The 24,003-nt window shown below is 36.5% G+C and overlaps 1 protein-coding gene across 3 annotated transcripts in view; it reads left to right on the top strand.

The window, feature by feature from the left end:
• Positions 1 to 24,003, top strand: part of NBAS (NBAS subunit of NRZ tethering complex) — a 319,521-nt gene that overhangs the window by 145,772 nt on the left and 149,746 nt on the right. For all 3 annotated transcript variants that reach the window (XR_005372117.1, XM_038560813.1, XM_038560814.1), the window contains exons 27-32: positions 113 to 175; positions 2,430 to 2,552; positions 6,427 to 6,529; positions 9,935 to 10,164; positions 13,492 to 13,604; positions 19,536 to 19,649. Coding sequence is in view for 2 of the 3 variants with exons in the window: in XM_038560813.1 (XP_038416741.1) it covers positions 113 to 175; positions 2,430 to 2,552; positions 6,427 to 6,529; positions 9,935 to 10,164; positions 13,492 to 13,604; positions 19,536 to 19,649 (746 nt within the window). In the remaining variant the exon portion in view is untranslated. The remainder of the gene's footprint in view (positions 1 to 112; positions 176 to 2,429; positions 2,553 to 6,426; positions 6,530 to 9,934; positions 10,165 to 13,491; positions 13,605 to 19,535; positions 19,650 to 24,003) is intronic.

Genomic DNA, 24,003 nt, shown 5'->3' with positions numbered 1-24,003 from the left:
ATTAACTATAAGGGAAACATTTCTTTTTTTTTTTTCATGTAATTGAGTATTGTATTTTACATACAAAGGTGTAGTACTAAACCTTAATTTTTTTTTTCTCTTAATCTTTTAGTCATAAAACAGAGGTAACAACAGCTCTTCATGACATGGTAGACCAACTGGAACAAATTCTCAGGTGAGAAAAATGATAGTCTCTTGACTCTGTGCTGATGGAGGAGGTCTGTCCAAGAAATAACTTTCCATATGTCTGGTGGTTGTTTCCAGTTTGACTTCCTATTTATTTGACTCCCTTAGGAGTGAGTTTTCTTAATATAAGCATACTGCTAGCCTGTGGTAAAGTAATAAGAGCCTGGATTTTGAAGACTGGGGGATCTGTGTTCAAATGTAGGCATTGCCATTTACAAACTGTGTGATCTTTGAACCCCGGATTTTCTTATTTATGGATCTAACTAATGAGATAATGGAATTAACATTAGATTAAGCGTTGAAAGTGCCTCCTACACAGTAGGTACACAAGAAATGTTAGTTCCTGCAGCAATTATTGTATCTGCCAGCAAACAATATTTATTAAACTCCTGACTTCCATTTTTTATTACATTTGATTGAATATCTGGATTAGAGCAAACTGCACGAGAGCCTTCAACTGACTTGGTAATAATATTCTTCACATCAGAATGAAGCACTAAACTTTCTACCTTGGAGCCTGAAATTTCTTATATGCTATTTAGGAAGTCACATGTTGTTTACGAGTATTTTTATGAATATATGAAGATGCTTTAGTGATTTTTAAATATCTGTATTAAAAAAGAAATTTTAGGGATAAGATTTTTTTTTTCCAACATATAATTATAGAATTATAGGTAATACCATCACTTTATGGTGGTGATATGAATAGTAAAGTATACTGATTTTCAGTCTACTAGTTAGTTTTATTCATTCAATTTAATGAACTTGAGTATAAACATATTTCAAGTTGTCTTTAAGGAAACCATGTCTTTGTGCCACGTCTGTATGTGAGTTGAATGAAGAATTAATTGCTCAGTTTCCTTAGGACTTCTGTTTCCTCCATTTGTAACTACCTGGCTTGCTGCTTGTTACTTTGTGTTCTGAAAGTTATGCATTTTTTTTTTCTTGAAAAACGCTTAATCAAGCTCTTTCTTTTCAAGCTTTGCTTATTTTAGTTTGGCTATGTCTCTCCTTTTCTCAAGGTCTCTAGAAAGTTGAACATAATTTGAATAAAGCTTAGTGGCTTAAGTCAGTATAGATTCATTCCTTACAAATTTGCATGATTACCTTTTTTTCCCCCTAATGAAACTGGGAAGAGTGATCTCAAAAAGATTCAGTGAAATAAGCACAGTATGTTCCCAGATATAACCATGAGTGATCCTGATGTCAGATTGTGATCTTACTACCTCAAGGAAACAGTTATACCCTGTTGGTTTCTGGATGGTACCCATGTCTTCCGCTGTTTATTTTAAGTTACTGACTTATTTTTTTTCCTGACCTTTTAAAATAAGAACTTTTTATTCTTGTTCCACCTCATAGCTGCTGATTGTTGAAAAATGCTTTAGCATACATGGGATGTCAGGTGACATGACCCATGAAACCTGTCTTTATGAAGAGCTAATGAATTCTAGCCAGTCACATTCTATAAATATAGTTAATTCATAAATGTGAGGTTTGGTGAGGCCAACCATCATATATTTATGATGCTGATAATTAGTGAATGGGATATCTCAAGAAGATTCATAGGAGATAACATTTGTTTCATAGTTTGTGTTTTTATAGATCAGATTCTAGAGAGAGATTGCACCTTGTGATTTTTATGTGGTTCCAATTCTAAAATTGTTTATGCCTTTTTTTTTTTTTTTAAGATTGTATTTACTTATTCACGAGAGATAGAGATATAGGCAGAGAGAGAAGTAGGCTCCTTGCAGGGAGCTTGATGTGGGACTTGATCTCCAGACCCAGGATCATGCCCTGAGCCAAAGACAGACAATCATTGAGCCACCCAGGCACCCCTGTTTATTGCCTTTCTAACAGCCTTACATATAACAAATTACTCTGTAGGATTGTTCAGAATTAAAGCTGAGCATTGAAATGATAGATTTGGCTTATTTTACTGATTTGATGCTTTTAGAGTACAGGAAAATAATAAAAAAAATACTTTTAGTTAAAGATATGTCATACTTTTTAAGAAATGGGTTACTGATTCCAAGTACATTGTAATAAAAGTACAGGAAATAAGATCAGATATATAATTGTTAGCTTTGTTGTTGTTGAGAATAATGCAGTGTGTAAAATTGCATCATTCTACACGCTTTTTGTTTTTAGTACTAAACACCTAAGTGCTACTTGTATATTTAAGACTCTTAGACTTTTTTAATTTGGTAGCAAGACTTTAAAAAAAATTCATCTTTCACTTTTAGTGTGTCGGAGCTTTTGGAGAAACATGGACTTGAGAAACCAGTTTCGTTTGTTAAGAACACTCAGTCTAGCTCAGAAGAGGCACGCAAGCTGATGGTTAGGTTGACCAGGCATACTGGTCGCAAGTAAGTAATGAATAAAATTAATTGATATTTGTATATGGTTAAAAATAAATACTGCTTTTTTTTTCTTTTACTTCATTGAGTTATAATTGACCAACACTAAATTACACGTGTTTAAAGTGTAGCAGTTGATAAGTTTTGATATATGTAGATACTCATGAAACCATCTTGCACTGGAGATAAATAAATACGTCACTCTTAAAAGCTTCTTCTTGCCTCTTTATATTCTTCTCCCCTTTGCTTCTCCTCATCACCCCTCAACCTCTCCCCAGACTACTACTGATCTATTTTCTGTTCCTGTATATTACTTTGTATTTCCTATAATTTTATCTAAATGGAATCATCTAGTATATGCTTCTTGTTTGTTTGGCTTTTCCCACTCAGCATACTTAGTTTGTTATTCGTCCATGTTGCATCCTGGATCAATAATTATTCCATTCTTTTTACTGAATAGTATTCCATTTTGGATTTATCACACTTTGTTGACCTATTCACTGGTTCATGGACTTTTGAGTTGTTTTGAGGTTTGTTTTTTATAGATAAATCTATGAATATTTGTATACTATATTCTCAACATTTTTTTATTGTTGTAAATAGAATTATTTTCTTAATTTAATTTTTGGATTGTTCCTCTTGTTTAGAAATGTTGATATAAAAAAAAAAGAAATGTTGATATATATTGACGTATATTTTTTTGATTTTGGTATATGTTAAACTTGTGTCTTTCAACCTTGCTGGACTCCCATATTAGTTCCAGTAGGTTCTTTTTTGTTTTTGTTCTTTTTGGATATTCCGTAGGATTTTCTGTATACAGTATCATTGTCATCTGCAAATAGAGACAGCTCTACCTCTTCCCAAGCCCTACGAGAGCTAAACATGTACCAACTAGTTGGCTCCAGGAATCCTGAGCTCAGTTAATAGTAGTAAACTGTTTATGGAATGCAACCAGTAGTGGCTTGCTCAAAGAGCTTTCCTTCCTAAGAAATCCCCTGGCATTTTGTACCTGTCTCTCCCTATCTGTCTTTTTCAATGGATTACTGTAGTTATTGGTTTATGTGCCTTATGTTCCTTTCAAGATCATAAGCTTCTCCGGGGCAAGTATTATAGTTCTCATACATCTAATATGGGACCATATATATCAATGGCCCTCTCTCAATAATTATTAAGTGAATAATTTAAAAGATTTTGGCAACTCAGGTCTTAATTTCTTTTTTTAACAACTAGAAACAAATGGTCAATATTTCTAATCATGCTGATTCTACTCCAGAACCTACTCTTCGAGAAAACTTTGCTGTTGCATCTAGATTACTTCCTGTCTTTTCCTTGAGTTTTTCAAATACTTCTGAAGTCTTTGAAGTTAATCTCTACTCATTGTGTTCTACTCTGAATATGTAAGAGAATATGGCCTCTTTTCCAAACTACTTAATTTGAAGCGAATCATAATTATTTCATCTATGCTACCATGGTTTGGCCTTCAACATCTATGGAATATTCTTATGCATATTCTAAATGGTAGCAAATTTCATTGAATCTGCACAAATCAAGTCTTACCATCTTGAGTGTAATACTGTTTCTCCTTAGAAAATAGACCTCTATTCCAAGGCTGTAACTAATACCTCAGGTTTATATTTAGGGATCTCTCTGTTAATTTGCAATTCTCTGGTATAGTGCCCTCCAGTTCTACTCTTGGTTCATATTTACTGAATGTATTCTGAAAAGGCCATTGTAAATAATGTCTTATAATTTATTTTAATTAGAACCTGTACTTACGGCTAGCCATGTGTGAGAAAACATTAATACCATCTGTCCCCAGTGTTGATGGCTTCCAGAAGAACAGCTGGGCTATGAGAATTTGAATTCAGCTAGACAATGCCTAGGTTTGATATTATCCAGCTGGTGCAAGATGGACACTCAATTCATCAAACATTTTGCAACTTATTTACCTGCAAGCCAAATCTGAAAGAACCCTCCAGTTCTTTGAAGTTCACCCAAAGAGTTCACATACCACAGTCTAACTAATGGACACATTTCAGGGATTATCCTGGAAGACATGCAGATATGTCAGTTTGTTTTTTCTGTTTGTAGGCTGGGGGAAAAATGTATTCTCTTATGCTTTATTGCATATAGGATAGAAATAATTATTCATTTTGTGTAATAAATATAAAATAGTATAAGAAAATGAGCATCTGCTTATTAAAAATTTTAGGTGAAAAAGTTCCTGAAGACCAGAAATTTCATAGGATTGATCTCAAATACATGCTTTTGCCAAGGGACTTTATTATGTGTAAATAGTCTATTTGCCCTGTTTTTAATGCATAAAAACGGAGAAAGTACATCGGAAAGAAACATCCAGGTGGTTTTTGACAAACACGAAACAAAATAAAATATGCCCTTTTCAACAATGAGATTCAGGATTATGTATCATGTCAGGACTAGCAAGTAAACATGAATAATGATGCCAAATTCATATATATTCAACAAAGGTGAACTTTTGGGGGAGGCAGAATTATAGCACCTTCTCTCTCCTGCTACACAATATTAGTAATCATGTGTGTAACTATAGAAACCAAAGAGATGTGTTTGTAACTTTTAGATTCGTTCATTAACATTTATTGAATACTATTTTATACCAGAAAAATGAGGGGGAATGTCTTTGCATACATTCTAGTTTTACTTAATCCTTACAGTGTGGAATCTGTAGCTCAGAGAAATTAAGAGACATATTCAGAGCCGTATAGGTAATTGAGCTTACATTTATACTTAGGAACATCTTGCTTCAATGCCTGTGTTTTATCAGAATTAATCTTTTCCATTTCTTATCACTCTCCAAGATGGGCTTTAAGTGAGGAAACTGAAATTCAGGAACATTAAGTGTTCATGATCATGCAGCTAATAAGTGACTGTTAGTGAATTTGTTAATAAAACCTCTTCTGCAGGAGAATCTGAACCATTAATTTTCTCTAACTCTGTAACCCTGGATACCAACATAAAGTGGTATTTGATCAACAAGACTGCGTATGCCTCATTGGTTGTGTAAACCTGATCCCTGGTTGGTAAATTGCTTCTGACCTGGTGGAACTGGAAATGAATTGGAAAACCTGATAGGAAAGCCTAAAGCATAAAAAAAGCCCCTGAGTGTGGTCCCCGTCATGCTATGAGAACTGTCCTTTGGAATTGTTAAAACAGTTAATGGTGCTTGTGGGGCATGAGACTTCTTACTGAGTTAGATAGGGCGGCTCCTGCCACTACCCTATAAGACTTTGTTTTCTGGCACCTGGGCTGTCACCTGGGATGAACATGACTCCTGTGGAGCTCGTGTCAGTGGACTAATGTGAGGACTGCCAGTGGGAGGAGCCATTAGTGCTGCCCTGTTGGTGAGCCAAGGTCCCCAGCCTCTCAACTGATACCAGGGGTAGCCTCTGGTTGCCTTCTAGGTCTACACGTGTAGCTGAAGTTAAGAAGATTCCCTGTGAGGGATTGTAATGTGATAAAGATGGATCCGAAACCAATTCTCCTGTCTTCTGAGTACTTTTTCTGCTATATCACAGCTGCTGTATCTTACTGTGCTTTATTTTATCTTAGAAACTCACAGCTTGCTTACCTTTGCTATTATCACTTTATACTGTTCTAGTTCTGTGTCTAGGCAGCCTACAACCGAGGTGGCTTGGGCAGCATCTCTAGCATTGATGTAGAGCCACTTTTCCTCTGATTGAAGGAAATTCACATGAGATCATTCCTATTGATCATTTGGGAGCTGTGTGGTATATAGAATGGTGACGCCAATTTTTTTTTTTTTTTTTTTTTTTTTACTTTTGGCCAATTGAGAGATTTCACGAATATTTTTCTTTTTCTTTTTCTCCCCCCTCCTGGCCTGCAGGCAGCCTCCTGTCAGTGAGTCTCATTGGAGAATGTTGCTGCAGGACATGTTAACTATGCAGCAGAATGTTTACACCTGCCTGGATTCTGATGCTTGCTATGAGGTAACTTGATACATGGAACACATGGAAGTCCTTTTAATTTGGAAAGTTTGGTTGTTACAGTATGTTTCCTGGACACAGATGTGGTGACATAAGTTTCTCTGTAGTATGATCGAGTCATAGCCATGAATTGAGTAGTGCTTTATAAGTTGAACCCTAGCGCATCTTACCCTCTCCCCCCACCGCCCACAATCTTTGTTCACTGCAACAGTGGTCATTGGCAAGGTGATCTCAGCCAGGAAACGGACTCAGCCTTGCCTCCTCTCACTTCTGTAGTCTTGGTTGTCACTAACGCCTGTTTGATTGATGTAGCTGGGAGAGAAGGTCTTTCAAATCTGTCCTATCTCAGCTAAGTTGCAATTCCTCTGAACCTGTCTCTCTACTTCCCTGTTTCTAATTTACACTGATTCAGAGCAGTCCTTTCATGACACTCCCTTTCTGGAAATTGATGCTTGTTCCATGCTAGCATCAGAAAGTGGCCATGCTTAGCATGGCATAAAGAGGCCCAGCAGATCGAGCTTCCCTGTCTGCTCTTCCCCGTGCTACTCTCATGTACTGGGACACCGCGTTCCCCACGCTCTACTGCTTCCATCAACTAGGCCCTGGCTCTCCTGGCACCAGGCTGCTTCCTGGTTCTGACTCCACCGGCATTGTTCTCTGTGCCTGGATATCTGCCTCTTTCCTTTATCTACAAATTGCTGATAATTTTCAGGACTCACTTCACTAATTATGCCCTCCAGGATGTCTGCCTTTGTCCTTTCATGTAATGTGTCTCTATTATAGTCTTTCTTTTAAATGCAGTAACTGGTTTCCATGTGTGGTTTTTGCCTTTTGGTCATGAGCCCCTAGGTAGACATTATCATATTCATGTTCAGCCTCCTCTCCCCCAGTGTATATTGTAACATCCAGAACACAAAGGATACTTCAGAAATGGCTGCTAATTGACGTAGGAATGTAACCCAGGGGGGTTGAATTATTACTTGGGGAAGGTATGTGCCTAATCACCAAATTACTCCTAGTTCATGTGGAAAAATGATCCAGCTGACACATTTTTAATGAGATATAATTTAAAAGTAGGTTTCCATTTTGAGTTTTTCTGTCAATAGGCCAAACATGAAATTGTATAGACTCTTTCTTGTGTTGCTCTGCTCTGACATTGCCAAGTGTGACCTGTTGATAAAATGAGTTATAAAAACAGGTCTCTATTTTGTGAAATTGGTTGGTATTTTTATTCAAGGTAATTTTAACAAAAGAGTGCTAATACAGACTGTTGAGAATTGGTTTTATATTTGAACTTCAGGTTTTTAAATGCTTGAATGAGTGTGAAGTTTACATTGATGATTATAGTCTGACGCCGTGTACATACAACTGCCAGTAGCTTCCCCTTTTGTATCTGAAGTACAACTTGAATTCCAATTCCAGGAGAAAAATCTATATTCACATGGGCTCCAAAACCCTAACCACCATTTATATGTCTGCAGTAGTCTTTTTAAGCTGGAATGGCATTAGTTTGCTCTTTTTCTGTTTCTGATTCTGATTGGAAAATTGGCAATAAATATATTATACTCAAACTAGCTCATAATAACTTGACATATTAAATATTTTGTTTTATTTAACACCTTTTTATTAGGCTTTGATATTTTAATTTCTGGCTATTGGCCTCTCTCCTTTGAGAAAACATTTGAAAACATAATAGCTTGAAATGGCTATAGAGGAAGGTAATAGGGATTTGGCAAACTTACAATTTAAATATTTACCTTTTTAGTTATACTATATTGTCTTACTGACTTTTGGCTATTCAGGGTTGCTATCTTGTAAAATAATTTGAAAGCTCAGTGATACAATTTTGAAAAAGTTAAAGATTTAGTTATAGAATGTAGAGCAGAAATCTGTATTCATTTTAGCAAAACCTTAAGTTTTAGGGTGAGTTGTATTTTTCAACTGGACATTAATCCTTTATGGCTTACTTGAATAAACCAAAGGAATAGAGAAACTGTTATATCTAAGTCATTTGGATCACTTGGAGTAAGCTCTTTTCACCTGTCAGATATAAATGATCAGGCTTGCTCATTAGTAATTTGCTTTTTGTTACAATAGGTATTTTGTAGCACATCCCTTGTAGATGTTAGTAATTTTGTCCTTGTCATTTTAATAAAGCCCTGTCTAAAAATACTGCCTTTCCCAGAAACGTAGAAACAAGTGAAAATAAGGGGATCCTATGAAAATTGGGTAGTCTTAATTGTAAGAAAACTCTTGAATCTCCATGAAATCTGCTTTTTTTCCATCTCTTATTTCTATTTCTGTGTTATCCTCATCCAGCTGGGGCCTAATACGGGAGAACATTCTTGGGAAGTTTTTATACTAATTATATATTGACATTATTAGTATAGATTTAAAGAGATCTCTTTAGGACTTATCTGGACTAAGTAATAAATAATATCAATTACACAATAAATTTTATGTTAATTGATGCTATTATTTGCCTAGTAGAATACAGTGATATTTTCATGAATACCTTCCATCAGTGGCTTTTTCTTGTTTTATTTAAATAGTTTTTAGTCTGCAGATTGGAAAAATATAAAAATCAACATTACTTTTATAGCTTGGCTATTTAGCTTGTGAGACTGAATTTAGATGCTTGAAGCATTTATAAATTATATCTGTCATATTCAAAGATTTTCTTTTAAAAAATTGAACTGCTTGTTATAAATCGTTTAAGCAGAGTGGGACCTATTGAGTATGGGACAGTATGTCTAAAGAATCCTGTTTTTAATGAATGTGAATTTCAGAGATCTTACTCAGACTTCATTGTAAATCTTTAAGATACAGTTGATCCTTGAACAACATGTGTTCAGACCACAGAAGTCTACTTATATGTGGGTTTGTTTGTTTGATAAGTACAGTACTAAAATGTATTTTCTGTTCCTTATGATTTTAATATTTTCTCCAGCTTATCTTATTGTGGGAATACAGTTATAGAATACAGTAAATACAAAATAATGTGTTAATTGCTGTCCATAATATCAGTGAGGCTCCTGGTCAATGGTAGGCTATTGGTAGTTAAGTTTTGGGGGAGTCAAAAGTTATATGGGGATTTTTGACTCCAGGGTAGTTCACCTCTAAATCCCCTGTTGTTCAAGGATCACCTATATTATGCTTCATATTAGTTCCATTAAATTATTTCTTCATTCTAATAGATGAATCTCTTTTATTGAGATGAAATTCACATACCTAAATTAACCACTTGAAGTGTACTTCATTGTCATTTAGCGCATTTACAGTGTTGTATAACTGCCACCGATAGGATGGATGTATTTTTAATTTATTTCATTTGGATATCAGAGTCCTCATTTTGTTGAAAACTGAATCTGGCCTCTTTAACTAATTAAAATTTCTTCTTTTTCCCAGATATTTACAGAAAGCCTTTTGTGTTCCAGCCGCCTTGAAAATATCCACTTAGCTGGGCAGATGATGCACTGCAGCGCTTGTTCAATAAATCCACCAGCTAGTGGAGCCCATAAAGGGAAAACCCAGTACAGGGTCAGTTATGAAAGAAGTATCGACTTGGTTTTGGCTGCAAGCAGAGAGTACTTTAATTCTTCCACCAACCTCACGGATAGCTGCATGGATCTGGCCAGGTAGAGGAATTCTGTATTCTTCCCTGAGAGGGAGGGAACAAGTCCGAATACACAGACTCCATTGTAGGTTTTATTCTTTCCTTTACAAAATATATTGACACAAGTACGAATTGACTACACTGTGTGGGGCACAGTTATTTATCGTTAGAATACAGAAAGATAATGACGTTATGAATATTCATCAACTTTCTGGTGACCCTTTTTCTCAGCATGCCTTCCCAGTCTTTCTTGATGATTATCTGTAAGATTATACATTGCTTCTGTTAGAAAAGGTTCATGAGCTAGTCTGCAGATTCAAGTTCTGGAAATTTTTAGCACACTGAGGCAACGGCTGTGTGTTTTACATGACTCGTGCTCTATTTAAGGATGAGGGACCTGATGAGATGATAAAACTCTTGAGGTCCCTTCCAGGTGGAAATTTATGGACTGTGAATTCAGTTCCTCTTTTGGCCTGTTGTCCTGGAAGTTTAAGGTTGGTCTTTTAACTGTTGATTCTTTTTTTTTTTTTTTAAGATTTATTTATTTGAGAGAGAGAGAGAGAGAACATTGAGTGCAGGTGTGGGGGGAGGGACAGGGGGCTAGAGAATCTTAAGCAGACTTCCAGCTGAGCACAGAGCCAGACTCAACCCCAGGACCCCAAGCTCATGCCTGAGCTGAAACCAAAAATCGGTTTCTTTTTTTTTTTTTTTTTTAATTTTTATTTATTTATGATAGTCACACACACACACACAGAGAGAGAGAGAGAGAGAGAGAGAGAGAGAGAGGCAGAGACACAGGCAGAGGGAAAAGCAGACTCCATGCACCGGGAGCCCGACGTGGGATTCGATCCTGGGTCTCCAGGATCGCGCCCTGGGCCAAAGGCAGGCGCTAAACCGCTGCGCCACCCAGGGATCCCAAGAATCGGTTTCTTGATTGAGCCACCCAGGTGCCCCTTTTTACTATTGATTCTTAGGAGCTTTTTGTGCGTAAAAGGACATATGCCCTTTGCCTCTCTCACATGTTTAAACCACATTGTCAAAAGTTTTTATATGTAGGATTTATCTTTCAAATTGCTATTCAAAATCTAAAGATTTTAATTGTTATTTTTTTTTTTTTATAATTCCTGTCTTGTGTGTCATCCTTTGAAAGACCTTTAATTCCCTTTTAAATCCTGTCCTAAAATTTTTACATTGAAATTTTAGGCCCGTTTGGAATTTATTTTGATGTAATGATGGTGGTAGCTATTTAGGTTTATTTTTTCCTCCCGAATGACTAGCGGCTAAAAGCTTAAAGGAAACTTTTTTCCCCCAGTGATATCTTATTACAGAGAGAACCATGTTTTCTTAAACCATGTTATTGAACTTGACAGAGTTGTTAAAAATAGTAAATTTTTTTTTCTTCCCTCCTAAGGGATTGTATTTCTATTACAGATGATGAAAATATCAAATAGAATAGCTTTTGAAACTGGGAGTTGTGTTTGACCTAAATCTTTTTGGCAGGTGTTCTCACAGATCATTTTAAAATCTACACTTCCAATATTTCCCTTTTTCCTCCCACAAGGACACGCTTTAATTTGGAAAAAATATTGTATGTGTATAAGGTGACACCAGACTGATGATGACCTGTGAGCCTGCATATATTTAAATGTTCACAGTTATATTTAATATAGAAAACAGCCCATACATTCTTATCAATGAAACTATTATGAACTAGTTTTTTTAATTGAAGAAGTAATATGTCCACAAGATAAAAATATTCAACAATACAAAGAAGGATATGTTTTACAATAATTCACTCTTTTATTCCCATTCCTCTAACTTTATCCCTCAGCTATCTTTTTAAGTCATTTTCCTGTGTACCCTTCCAAAATACTTTCTTAGATGTCAGCCTTTTCTTTCTTAAGTCACAAATGAGTGCTTACTACTTGTACATACTTTTCTGTATCTCATTATTTTCACTTATAGTCTATACTGAAGGTTTTTTCATGAGTGCATATAGGCTTGATCCATTCTCTTTTGATGGTTGTAGAATATCCCATTGTTTGACTTTCTAAAGAACTTAGTTCATGATAAAAATGCATTCTCTTGTATTTTATTCATTTATTTATTTAAAAGATTTTATTTGTTTATTCATGAGAGACAGAGAGAGAGAAAGAGAGAGAGGCAGAGACACAAGGCAGAGGGAGAAACAGGCTCCATGGAGGGAGCCTGACGTGGGACTCCATCCGGGATCTTCAGGATCACGCCCTGGGCTGAAGGTGGCGCTAAACTGCTGAGCCACCCGGGCTGTCCCAACATTCTCTTGTATTTTAAAAACACTATGCTGTGGTAGTGAACATCTCTAATTATGTGTGGGCATGTGTGAGCCTATCTGCAGTACAAATTGCTAGAAATGGGACTTCGTGGGTTCGAAGGTAGTGCAGTAGAATTTTGGTAGATACTGCACGTAGGCTCCATTGCTTGTTACACTTGAATCAGCAGTATATGTTAGGGTTCATCTCGTTTAAATTTTACGCTCTTGCAAGCAAGGTAAGCCTACATCCATCACTCAGTCATACGTATCCTGGGGCAAAGGGATCTTTATCAGATGAGCCTTGATTTTAGCACCGTTAGCCCTTCCTGGCCCAATCTCTGCCTCTCTTTAGTCTTGTGTCCCAGTGTTCCTCCACATGCATCTTTCAGGAAGTTAAGTTTATTTGTTAATGAAAAGATTCCTGAAGTACACTTGGTCTGAATTTTTACAAATGTGTTTATAAAGTATTCCACAGGTGTCACAGATTCTTAGTTTAGCAAAGTCACTTTCTTCTGTCTTCATCTCAGCACTGCATGACCAATGGACTCTTCCTTATGATCAGAAAAACATCCTGTGCAATGTCTCAGGTTATCCTTTTTTCCTTTGGGAGTCAAAATTGTCACCAAAACGAGATATTTGTTTTTCCTATATGAATACTAGAAATTATCTGAACCCTGTCTCCTTTTTTAAACCTTTCTCATATGATTATTACCTTTGGAGTCAGCAGTAAAAAGAGCATTGAAGGCAGAGTTAATGTATTTAGCTTCATACTGTGATGCCATTCCCTACTATCAGTCAGTATGACTCTGGAAGATCACTTCACCTCCCTGAGCTTCAATTTTGGCTTCCTTAGGAAGCAGGTGATGCTATTTGCCTATCACACAAGGCTTGCTATGAGGATTAAGTAAGATAACAGAAAGCATTTAGCAGAATTCCTGGAATATAGGAGGTTTTTGATAAATATGTGTTGGATCTCATGTTGTTGAATACAGAAAGGCAACTTAGCCAAACATATGTTACTTCTTATTTTTAAAAAACTGATCTTACTTCCCCTAGGTGCTGCTTACAGCTGATAACTGATAGACCTGCTGCCATTCAGGAGGAACTAGATCTTATCCAAGCCCTTGGATGTCTTGAAGAATTTGGAGTAAAGATCCTGCCTCTGCAAGGTGAGTTTTTCTATTTAGTGTTGCATTATTAATATTAACCTATTTAGCATTGAATCACTAGCATAGTTCCTTTGTAGTTTTTGGAACTAAAGAATACTTTTGGTCACTTAATCCATTCGCAATAGATCCTACCCTCTGCCCCATTTTTCAAAGGAAATCTTAAGTGGACATCTGAAAGAAAAAATAAAGCTGACATTTTATCATAAATTTATTTTGCAAGTTGTCAGTTATGTCACTAAAAGGAATAATATATCAGTAACAGCAGCGAGGCTATTGGATAAAAACAAATGGGGGGTTATGGGTTAGAGTTTCAGATCTCCCGTCAGTTTTGATGTAGTTTATTTTTGTATTTTGTTTCAATTGTATAGATTTTGTAGTAGCAGTACATGATAATAGTTTATTTTTTTATACTTACTACAGAATATTCTTTAAGTGGATACTATTTTTTTTTTAAAAGGGGAAATGACAGAAAGTTCTTGTTTAGAGTTTAATTACTAATGATATCTTAACAGTGTTCAAGTTCTTCTACTGAAATGGTCAAGTCCTGTAAATACCACCTCAGATAAGCATGCTGATATGCAGTCACTTGTCATTACTACTTTGTGTTGTGAGGACAGTGTGTGTCTCCTGGTGTCCTGAACCTCATCTGACACGTGGGCAGTAGACTTCCTTTTGCCTTGAACTCTGGGCCTCGGTGCCCAAAATGAAGTGGGTAGCTTGGTTACTAGCAGTATGCTTGGTGCCTCCCACATTATCTCTTTTTTTCATTCTTAACCATGGAAGTGTTTGGAATTCGGAGTTAAGGGAGGTATATCCAAGTTCTTTCCATCTCTGGTTTTTGACAGATCTTCACTGGAATTGTCTCTGTCTCTTCTTTTTTTAAAAATTCCTGGTACTTCTTGACAATGGAATCCTGTTACAGGTTGTTACAGGTTCCTTGATGTCTTTGTCCTGTGTTTTTGAGGGTTTTGAGTGAGATGGATCTTAGGGGATATAAGTCAGTAGAGATATTCTCATGTTTTTATGTGGGTTTCCACTGTAGTTTTACTAAAAAGTAAAGTTCTGCTTATTAGATAAATTTATTAGACTTACACAAGATATTGTTTTTGTTACCTTGAATATCATTGGAAATAATTTCTACAGGATTATTCATATCCTGTAGCATCCTAAACAAGTATATTTAAGGAGATTGTTAAGTCACTAGAAAATTCTGTTTAGTTGTATTGCTCCTGTAATGTTTCAAAGCTTTTTAAAATTATGAAGATAAATCAGAGTTACTAAAAATATTTTCATTTTATTCTCAAGTGCCTTAAATCATGAACTGTCTCCCTTGAAGCACTTACATTTTCAGTTGAAGTGTTTAGTGACTTGGAGTCTAGAGCACTATGAAACTTTTGCCCTTCTTGTATCTCTTATAAAGCCAACTTCTTATAGCTTGGACTCTGTGTATATGTGTGTATTTTAGCTACTGATTTAATCCAGAAAGATTGATGTAATACGAAAAAACTTATTGCAGTCCCCCAAATGCTAATGAATTATTTCAGTTGACTTGAAATAATAAATTGAGCTCTAATTTTCTCTGGTGCTCAGTTAGCAATATTTTTCCTGGCAGTATTTGCACATCATCTGATGGGCTTGAAAGTCTGCAACCAAACCTGCTATCCTGCTGTTACTTCTGAGAAATTTCATGACTGAAGGGTGTTTTAAGAAAGATATTTGCTTTCATGTCTTGACAGCTTTCCAGCTTGATATATTGATTTAGAGTTTCCTATTAGAATGAATGTCAGAAAATCTTCTGTATGTGGAGAATGGGATATTGCCTTTGTATCCTGTTTATTGTGTTTATACCACAGATAGAATTCAGTTTTAAGCTGCTTTTGTATTCACTGGGAATACTGGACAAAGTAACTTGATGTTTAAATGTTATTGTCCAGGGATTTTTATAGTGTATGTTGTTCATTTTGTCACTCTGCTTTGTTTTAAAGCCTTCTTTGCTTATACTTGAGGAGTTGCTACTAAGTGAAGGCTAGTGGTACTAGCTTTGTTGTAATTAAAGAGTTAATAGATAACAGGAACATGAAACTGATTTCATGTGTTTGAATCTCCTACAAGGTGTCTGTGTGTGTGTGTGTGTGCCTGTGTGTGCTTTTCCCCATAATTTGGGTGTTTGCATTTTGTGTAAATTATTCTTCTTATTCACATGAGCAGAGTTAGGAAGTTTTGGCTGTCTCTCATGCTCTTCCTGTAACTGGGTAAGTCCATTTGCCAGTCTCAGCATCGAGGGTAAAGCCAGCCTAGAGCCATTTACCACTGGGTAACTGGACAGGTATCTGACCTTGTTTTCTGTTTAAGTTTTCTCATTTACAAAATAAGGATATGGATGAGCACCTTCTAGGATCACTTGGGAAGCTTACAGCCATATGTCTACAGTGCTTGGGACGTTGCAAGAGCTCTGCAGTCAGTTGTCACCTGTCACTTTTGTTACTTCGCACGGAGGTTCTGGTTTCTAACTGGTGGTGGAATTTTGCATCTCCTACCTGCTTCATTCTTCCTCTCCTCGTGCTCCTCCTTCTATGCTGCTTTCCTTCCATTCAGAATCCACTCAGTTAGCTGTTTACCCTATTCCAGACTCCAAAATGATGAAGGGAATAAGGCCTACTTCCTGACACTGATGAATAGAATCTAAATTCTGATTCTGCCCCTGTAAGCTGTGTGACCTGTGCCATCTTCATGTTTTTGAACTTCACCTTCCTCAAATGGAGGTGATAATAAAATATTCCCTAGAAGGACTAGGAAGTTATATCTTGAAACACTGAAAATTTGTACATGAGAGGATCCCAAACTTCATAAGCATTTTTGTGAATATGTCAGTAGCAGTAGTAATAGCAATAACAAACATATATTCAGTTATTTTTATGTTCTAAGTATATTTATAGACATTTATTCCCAAAATACCTTATGAAGTTATTGTTTCTAACTTCCGATAATGAAATCACAGTTCAGGGGGTTAAATAGCTTGTTTAGGGTCACACAGTAAGAGGTGGTGCTGGAATTCAAACCTGCATTTGTAAGCAGTAGAGATGAAACTGTATGAAAGTAAAGGATTTGAGAAGGAAACTCGGGTGTTCTCATTTATCAGCTAAGTGACCGCTGACTTCCTTACCTGTACAATTCAGATTTATACTTCAGCAGTGTTGTTGTATACTTTCGATGCCATTCACTGTCTGTGCTTCAAATAAGGTTGTGATAAGTTTGCGTTTGGCATGTGTGTAGCTGGTCAGTAAATGCTGTTTTATGCATTTATTGTGTGTCTGTGTGCATTATAGTTTTTTTTTTCCCCCCTAACACTGGATATATATTTGTGAGATCCCACAGGAAAGTGAAAGGTCTTCAGCTATTAAAAGATGCATGCAAGCATATCCATATTATTAGTTCCATTTGAAAAGGAATTTTAGGTGTAAAATACCCCTTTCCTTCATAGAAATATAATATCTAAGGCTAGAATTTACCTGAGAAATCACATTTGAAATATAATTTAGCATATACTACAATAAGCAGTAAAAGAGAATTGATACAGTGATTGTCCAGAGGCTCAAATAATAAAGACATTTGAATATGGCAACTGCACTCTATTAGAATCCCACTTTCCAAATTTACTTAATGTACTTGAAATATTAGTAGTTATGTCTTGCTTAGGGCTAGAATCAGACAAAGAACCAAACTTAGAACATTAGAGAAAATGAGGATCAGTTGCTATATATAGTTCCAGTTTTCTACTCTGATTTTATTGAGCTAGAAAAAGAATGGCGATAGTAAGGAAATTCATTTACTAGAGTTATTAAAACCAGAGTTTCTCTAATTCATCAAATATGGATATAAAAGCATCTATGAAAACCTCAGGTATGTGGAGTAATGATGAGATCTATGATGGGTGTTGTTTTGAAAATCAAATTAGAAACCTGCAGAAAGTACCTTTCTCATAGTAATTGAATCTGGAATATTGAAGTGGCACTACACAATTGTTAAAATACATACAAGGAGAAAACCTCATAAAATAGTAGCAGATGTTGAAGAAAGAAACTCCAATTTTTTGATTGAAAATTTGATTTGAAATATACTGTATCAGTTAATTTTTGCTAGGCTGTGCTATCGTAGGAATCGCTAAAGCCTCAATGACGTGATAGCAAGTTGATTTCTTGCTCACAGGCATTTCTGTAGTACTACTTCATGGGATGGCATTCTCATAGGAGGGGTGAAGATCATTAGTGGGATTCCATGGTGACTCTTTAGAAACATTGGTTCAGAAATGGCATATGTCACTTCCACTTACATTTCATTGCCCAAGAAATAACATGGCCAAGCTTAACGTTAGTCAGGTGAGAATTTGGGATACAAATAATTATAGTGGATACTGGCAACAATAATACAGTCTCCTGAAGTTAGACTTAGATGTAGATGTTGGCTGTTATGATGAAGTAAGTAACTGAAGTCTACATCTACTATCTTATGTTTTATAAGTAAAGGCTGCAAAGGATTAGTGTACTAGCAGGTGCATAAATATCCATCTTAAAATAACCCAATGCACACTGAAGTATTTAGGAATAAAAGGATAGGATATATGCAACTTATTCTTGAATAGTTCAGAAAAAATAGATGTGTGTGTTTGTATGTGTACATGTGCGTGTACATGTGTGTGAGAAGGGAGGGCTCACATGTATGATTGTACATGTGCGTGTGTAAATGGAGCAAATTATTAATAATTGATTATTCTTGGCAAAAAGTATATACTTCTTTGTACCATTCTGCCAAGCTATCTGTAAGCTTGAAATTAAATCATTATGCAAACTTAAAAGAGCCCATTCCAAAGAAAAACTACCACCTCTCTCCTTAATCTCCTCAACCCCTGGGCCCTCTGCCCCCTATAAGAAGATTTGGGAAAACACAGAATATATGGGAGATAGCCATGGATTTGGGAATGGATAAAGGAATGAAGGCTTGAAAAACATTTAAGGGGCTGGGTTGAATTCTGGTTCCATCACTTTTTTGATGACCTTTCTGTACTTTGTTTCTCTGAAGATGATAGCACCTGCCTTGTGCAGGATTAATATCTGTAAATCACTGACAATAGTGCCTGGGACATAGGTCATATTCATTTTATGTCAGCTGCTATCATTAGAGTTGCTACTATTATATTTATGGGGGCCCAGCCACCCAGGTAGTGCCATGCTTCTTAAATGTTGACTCCTTTCCCTTAAATAAATAATCACTTCTGCCCAGCATGTGTGGAATAATTTTTACTGAAGTTTTTTTAATTCTCCTTTTATTTTAAGTGTCCTTAATTACCTCATAGTGTGAATTGGTATGATCAGACTTGTTTTATTTTCCTAATATCTATCTGGCTTAAGTGAGAAGATTGGACCTGTTTGGAGAAAGGTTTAGAAAGGTTTACTAAATTAGAACAGTGAGCAGTTTGAAGATTGGGATGATGAAGTAGAGGTAGAAAATGCGTATTTGGAACATGGAATGGATTTTGGGGTGGGGGGACGTAAAGTAAATGGGGGCACTGGTGTAATAGGAAATATGTGAAGTTTTCAAATACAAATACTGAGTTGTTTAAAACTTTCCCTAGGGCCTTACATAGCATTTGAAAAGGAGACACTTTTTTCTTAGCTTCCGAATGCCAGTGCATTTGCTGCTTCAGAAGTTTGGTGACAAAAGGTCCTAGTAGTATCTTATTTATTCAGAAGCAACAATAATTTTAACTTCTTAAAAGTAATTCCCCCCTAACACTGGATATATATTTGTGAGAAGTATCTTACTTCTTTTTGATCTGCAGGCTAACAGTTTTCATTGTTTTTCTTACCTAAACTTGGATGGACAATGCTTTTCCGTGATGTTCCTAGTTACAAGTCTTTAGTCTTTGTTTTGTAGTGCGATTGCGCGGTGATCGGATCAGCCTCATCAAGGAGTGTATTTGCCAATCCCCTACCTGCTACAAGCAGTCTGCCAAGCTTCTGGGCCTTGCTGAGTTGCTGAGGGTAGCAGGTAAGTTTTGAATGCTGGATTGCAGAGTAAGGTTTCCGCGTTTTTCTTGACATTCTCCTGGGCAAACATCAGAATACATGCTTGCAGGTGTCAGAGTGCCACTCTCGAATAAGGATTTATCTTTTCTTCAAAGATCACCATGTTATAAAAATATATACCCATACTGAGCTGCTGTCCATCTGCCCTTTAACGAGGATGGGCTCATTCAGGATGCTAGGAGATGCTTGTGAGGTCAGGAGTAGAAGCTGGGATTAGCCTTTATAACCAAAAAGCTTAAATATAGAGCAAGTCAGCCTCACCTGATTACCTTCAGTGTCCAAATTTGGCATGATGTTTTTGAACTTGAGCAATTTCCTAGAAAAATTTGTGCATTTACTATTTGGTAGGTTTTTCACACAGGTGATTATATTTCATCTATTAAATGGTAATGACGATGGTATTTTTCTCATTTTACAAGGGAAATTGGAGATCAGAGACGTTCAGTATCTTGCACAGCAGTGTTAGATAGCAGACTCTGGCTTCCAAGGAATGTCTTTCTGACTCTGCCTTTCATGCTGCTTTCACCACACTGTTCTGCTTACCAGAGTCCCTTATAATTTTCTTTTGTATTTTTGACTTAACACATATCTCTACAAGAAAATTTGTTGGCCAGATGTTTTATAAACTATGGTTTGAAGTTAAGCTTTTCCAAACCACATATGATAGGCTCCAAAATAAGTGGGATTTCTGTTTATATTTTGAACTTTAAAATATATATATATATTTAATGTATTAGAGGACTGCATTTATTAATGTTTTTAAATCTTAATGTGGATGACTCATTCATAGTTTTAGTAAATTTTTCTGTGTCAGTTGTCCTTTTCTAGTCTGTCTGAAAGCAGAGCATTAACATCTTTACCATGGCCCGTTGCAGCTTTGGAACCCACCACCCATCATGAGGCATCTTGGATGATGGGGGAGAAATTGGATGTAGGTCAGAAGACTGCTTCAGTCCTGACTGTCCTGTATGCTTGCAAAGTGACTTTCAGTCTAGTTTTAGTCTCTGGAAAATGGGAATGATACTCCCTGGCTTCAGCTCCCACATTTACAAGACAGCAGCACCCCCCCCCCCCCCCCCCCCCCCCCCCCCCCCCGCAGATGAGTTAATACCTATAAAAGCTCCTTGTAGGGGCACCTGGGTTGCTCAGTGGTTGAGCATCGCCTTTGGCTCAGTTGTGATCCTGGGGGTGTGGGATTGAGTCCCACATGGATCTCCCTGCAGGGAGCCTGCTTCTCCCTCTGCCTATGTCTCTGTCTCTCTGTCTCTGTGTCTCTCGTGAATAAATAAATGAAAAAAAATTTTTTTAATGCACCTTGTAAACTTTGAAACACTTTGATCAGGGAGGATTTTCATAAGGAAATATCACAGAAAGTAATGAAACAGCTCAGGGATGCTGTGAGCATTTTTTACATATATATGGAGACTTAATTTCCATTTTTGTCCTGTGTCATGTTGACATGGAAATAGGAATATCAGTGATCTTGGTAAATTGTAGGAATTTTTAATAGGATTAACAACATTTCAGCCCCCTTCTCTACTCTTTTTATATATTAGCTCTTTGATGATGCACAACAGCCTCTTGTTAGCTACATTTTACAGATGAGGAAATGGAAGCTGAGACAGGTGAGGTAGTATCATTGTGCTGGGTACTGTAGATACAAGGTTGTGGTACACACAGCTTCTGCCCTCTGGAAACTCAAAATCTTAGAGGGCTGAGGAAGCAGATGATTATGCTGTAGCACAGGACAGGATGTGTACCTGGCTTCTGCATACAGGTGTTATAGAGATTGGAAGAAAGGAAATGCTAATATCTTGCCTGGCCAGGAGCTTAATTAAGATCCCTTAATTAAGAAAGGGATCACAAGGCTGGTGACACTTGCCAGAGCCTTGTAGGGCATTCTAGTTATCTATTGCTGCTTTATAAACCACCTTCAAGATTTAGTGACTGAAAACAAAATCATTTAATTTTTACCTCCTTCAGTTCTGGAGATTGACTGGGCTCAGCCAGGCAGTTCAGGATTTTTTATGAAATTGCACCCAGATAGTGTCCAGGGATGGGCTGGTGCATCTCAAAGGTTGCTTTACTTACATGAATGGCACCTGGTCTGGGAAGACTTAAGTAGCTGAGGGATAGAATAGCCAGGGCTGTATCTTTTCTTTTCTTTTTTTTTTTTTTTTTTGTATCTTTTCTTTGTATGGTTTCTCCCTGTGATCTTTTCCGTATGGTGGCTGCAGAGTACCACGACTTCTTAGATGGTGACTGAAGGCTCCCAGAGTCCATGTTCTGAGAGAAACCAGCAAAAGCTTCATGGGGTTTTCTAATCTAGCCTTGGAATTTGGGCAGTTTCATGGCCATCATGTCTTCTTCATGGAGGCAGTCCCTTTTCCCCCCGAGTTTAAGGGACCTATGTATGGGCTCCACCTGAGGGCTGGGCTGGGGATGGAGGATTTGCTTCTGAGCTGGCTTACTCATTGGGTGGTTGGAGGAGACCTCAGTATCTTCCTAGCTGGTGGTAAGAGGCCTCAGTTCCTTGTCATATGGATCTCTATAGGGCTTCCACACTGTTCTGTCAACATGACACCTAATTGCCTCTCAAGCAGTTTAATTATAAGAGAGGAGGAAGGTGTAATGTCCTTTATGATCTTGTCTTAGAGGTCATACATCATCACGTCCACCTTACTCCATTAGAAATAAATCACCTACCAGCCCCCCATCAAGGGGAGGGGCAATGAGCTCCATCTTTAGAAAAGAGTGTCAGAGAATTTGTGGATGTTGCTTAAATTATATTTCATATACCCAAAGCTTTCTCATGCCATCGTTAATCTTATTTTTCAGACTAAATATGTGAGTCAATTTCTTTAATAGATGTCTTATCAGGCCTTAATCTTGACTGTTAAGAATTTATTTTGCTTGGTTCTGTTTGTAGTATTTTTCTAGATCATTCTTTTAGGTTATTTTTGGTTATGTTTTCCCCTTTACCCACTTGTTCAGATTGGAACTTTCCAGAATTAAAAGCAGTTAAATATTTGAACTTTGGACTCCAAGGTGACTAACCCATCTTCATGTAAAAATTTACATTAACAACAACAATAATTCTCATTTTATGCTTGTCTAAGTTACTTCTTACTGTGTGTCCCTTATAGCAGAGATATGACTCTTACATAGAATGTGAGGAAATAGGAATAAAGAAGTTAATCGATTGAAGACAGCACAGTTCAGAAGATTCTCACTTTGAATCCTTTACTCTTACCCTTTGTTTCCACCTTTTTTCTTTTGGTTGTTGGATGATGGTAATCAATGGATCCTTAAAGTCAGCTGATTAGGGGCTTTAATTATATCTACAAAATATCTCTGCAACCTAGTCAAGTTTTCTCATGAAAAAAAGAGTCACCCCTGGCCCTTTTCATTTTTATTTATTTTTTTAAAAAGATTTTATTTATTTATTCATGAGAGACACAGAGCGAGAAAGGCAGAGACACACAGGCAGAGGGAGAAGCAGGCTCCATGCAGGGGGCCTGATGTGGGACTTGATCCCAGGTCTCCAGGGTCAGGCCCTGGGCTGCAGGTGTGCTAAACCGCTGAGCCACCGGGGCTGCCCTCATTTTTGATTTAGATATTCTGAATAAATGCTAACATTTTAAGAGTATTATCTACGAAATAGATTTTATATAAAGTGTGATATGTACATTTATTATTTAGAAACTTTTTGCATATTCCATTTCCAGTGTTACATGGGAGTGTTGCAGAACGTGAGTATATTATTCTAATAATATTATGAATCATAGTTTTTTACCATTTTTTAAAAAAAATCTTTTTTGATTAGCTTAGGGCAAATATGTGCATTTTATTTCAGCCTATGCAGCACAGGATGGAGATTAATGGTGACCTATTTTAAAACTTTCATTCAGACCTTTCTTTAATATGTTTATCTTTTCTTTTAAACTACATTATAGCTTAAAAAATGGAGGGTATTTCCTTTTTTCTTCTTATTTTTTCTTTTTGGAAATACTGAAAATAATTTTAAGGTTTCATTACCTCAGTAAAATGTAAAATCTGTTTTACTCTTTTTTTTTTAGTTTGAGTTTACCAGTTGTGTTTATGTTATAACTTTGAATCATTTGTCTTATAATTGAAAATTACATTCTGGATAGAATCTCTACTCATTTCATTCAATATATATGTTTTGAGCCCCAGTTATATGTACAACTTGGTACCACCTACTGAGAGTTTAACAAGGAAGGAATCCCTCTCTTCAGAGAGCTTAAATTCTGATAAAAGATGTAGATTTTTAAGATGATGATCTCAAATTGGTA

This window comes from Canis lupus, chromosome 17, assembly GCF_011100685.1.
Source record: "Canis lupus familiaris isolate Mischka breed German Shepherd chromosome 17, alternate assembly UU_Cfam_GSD_1.0, whole genome shotgun sequence".
NCBI lineage: Eukaryota > Metazoa > Chordata > Mammalia > Carnivora > Canidae > Canis > Canis lupus.
This window is presented reverse-complemented; position numbering and strand designations above follow the sequence as displayed.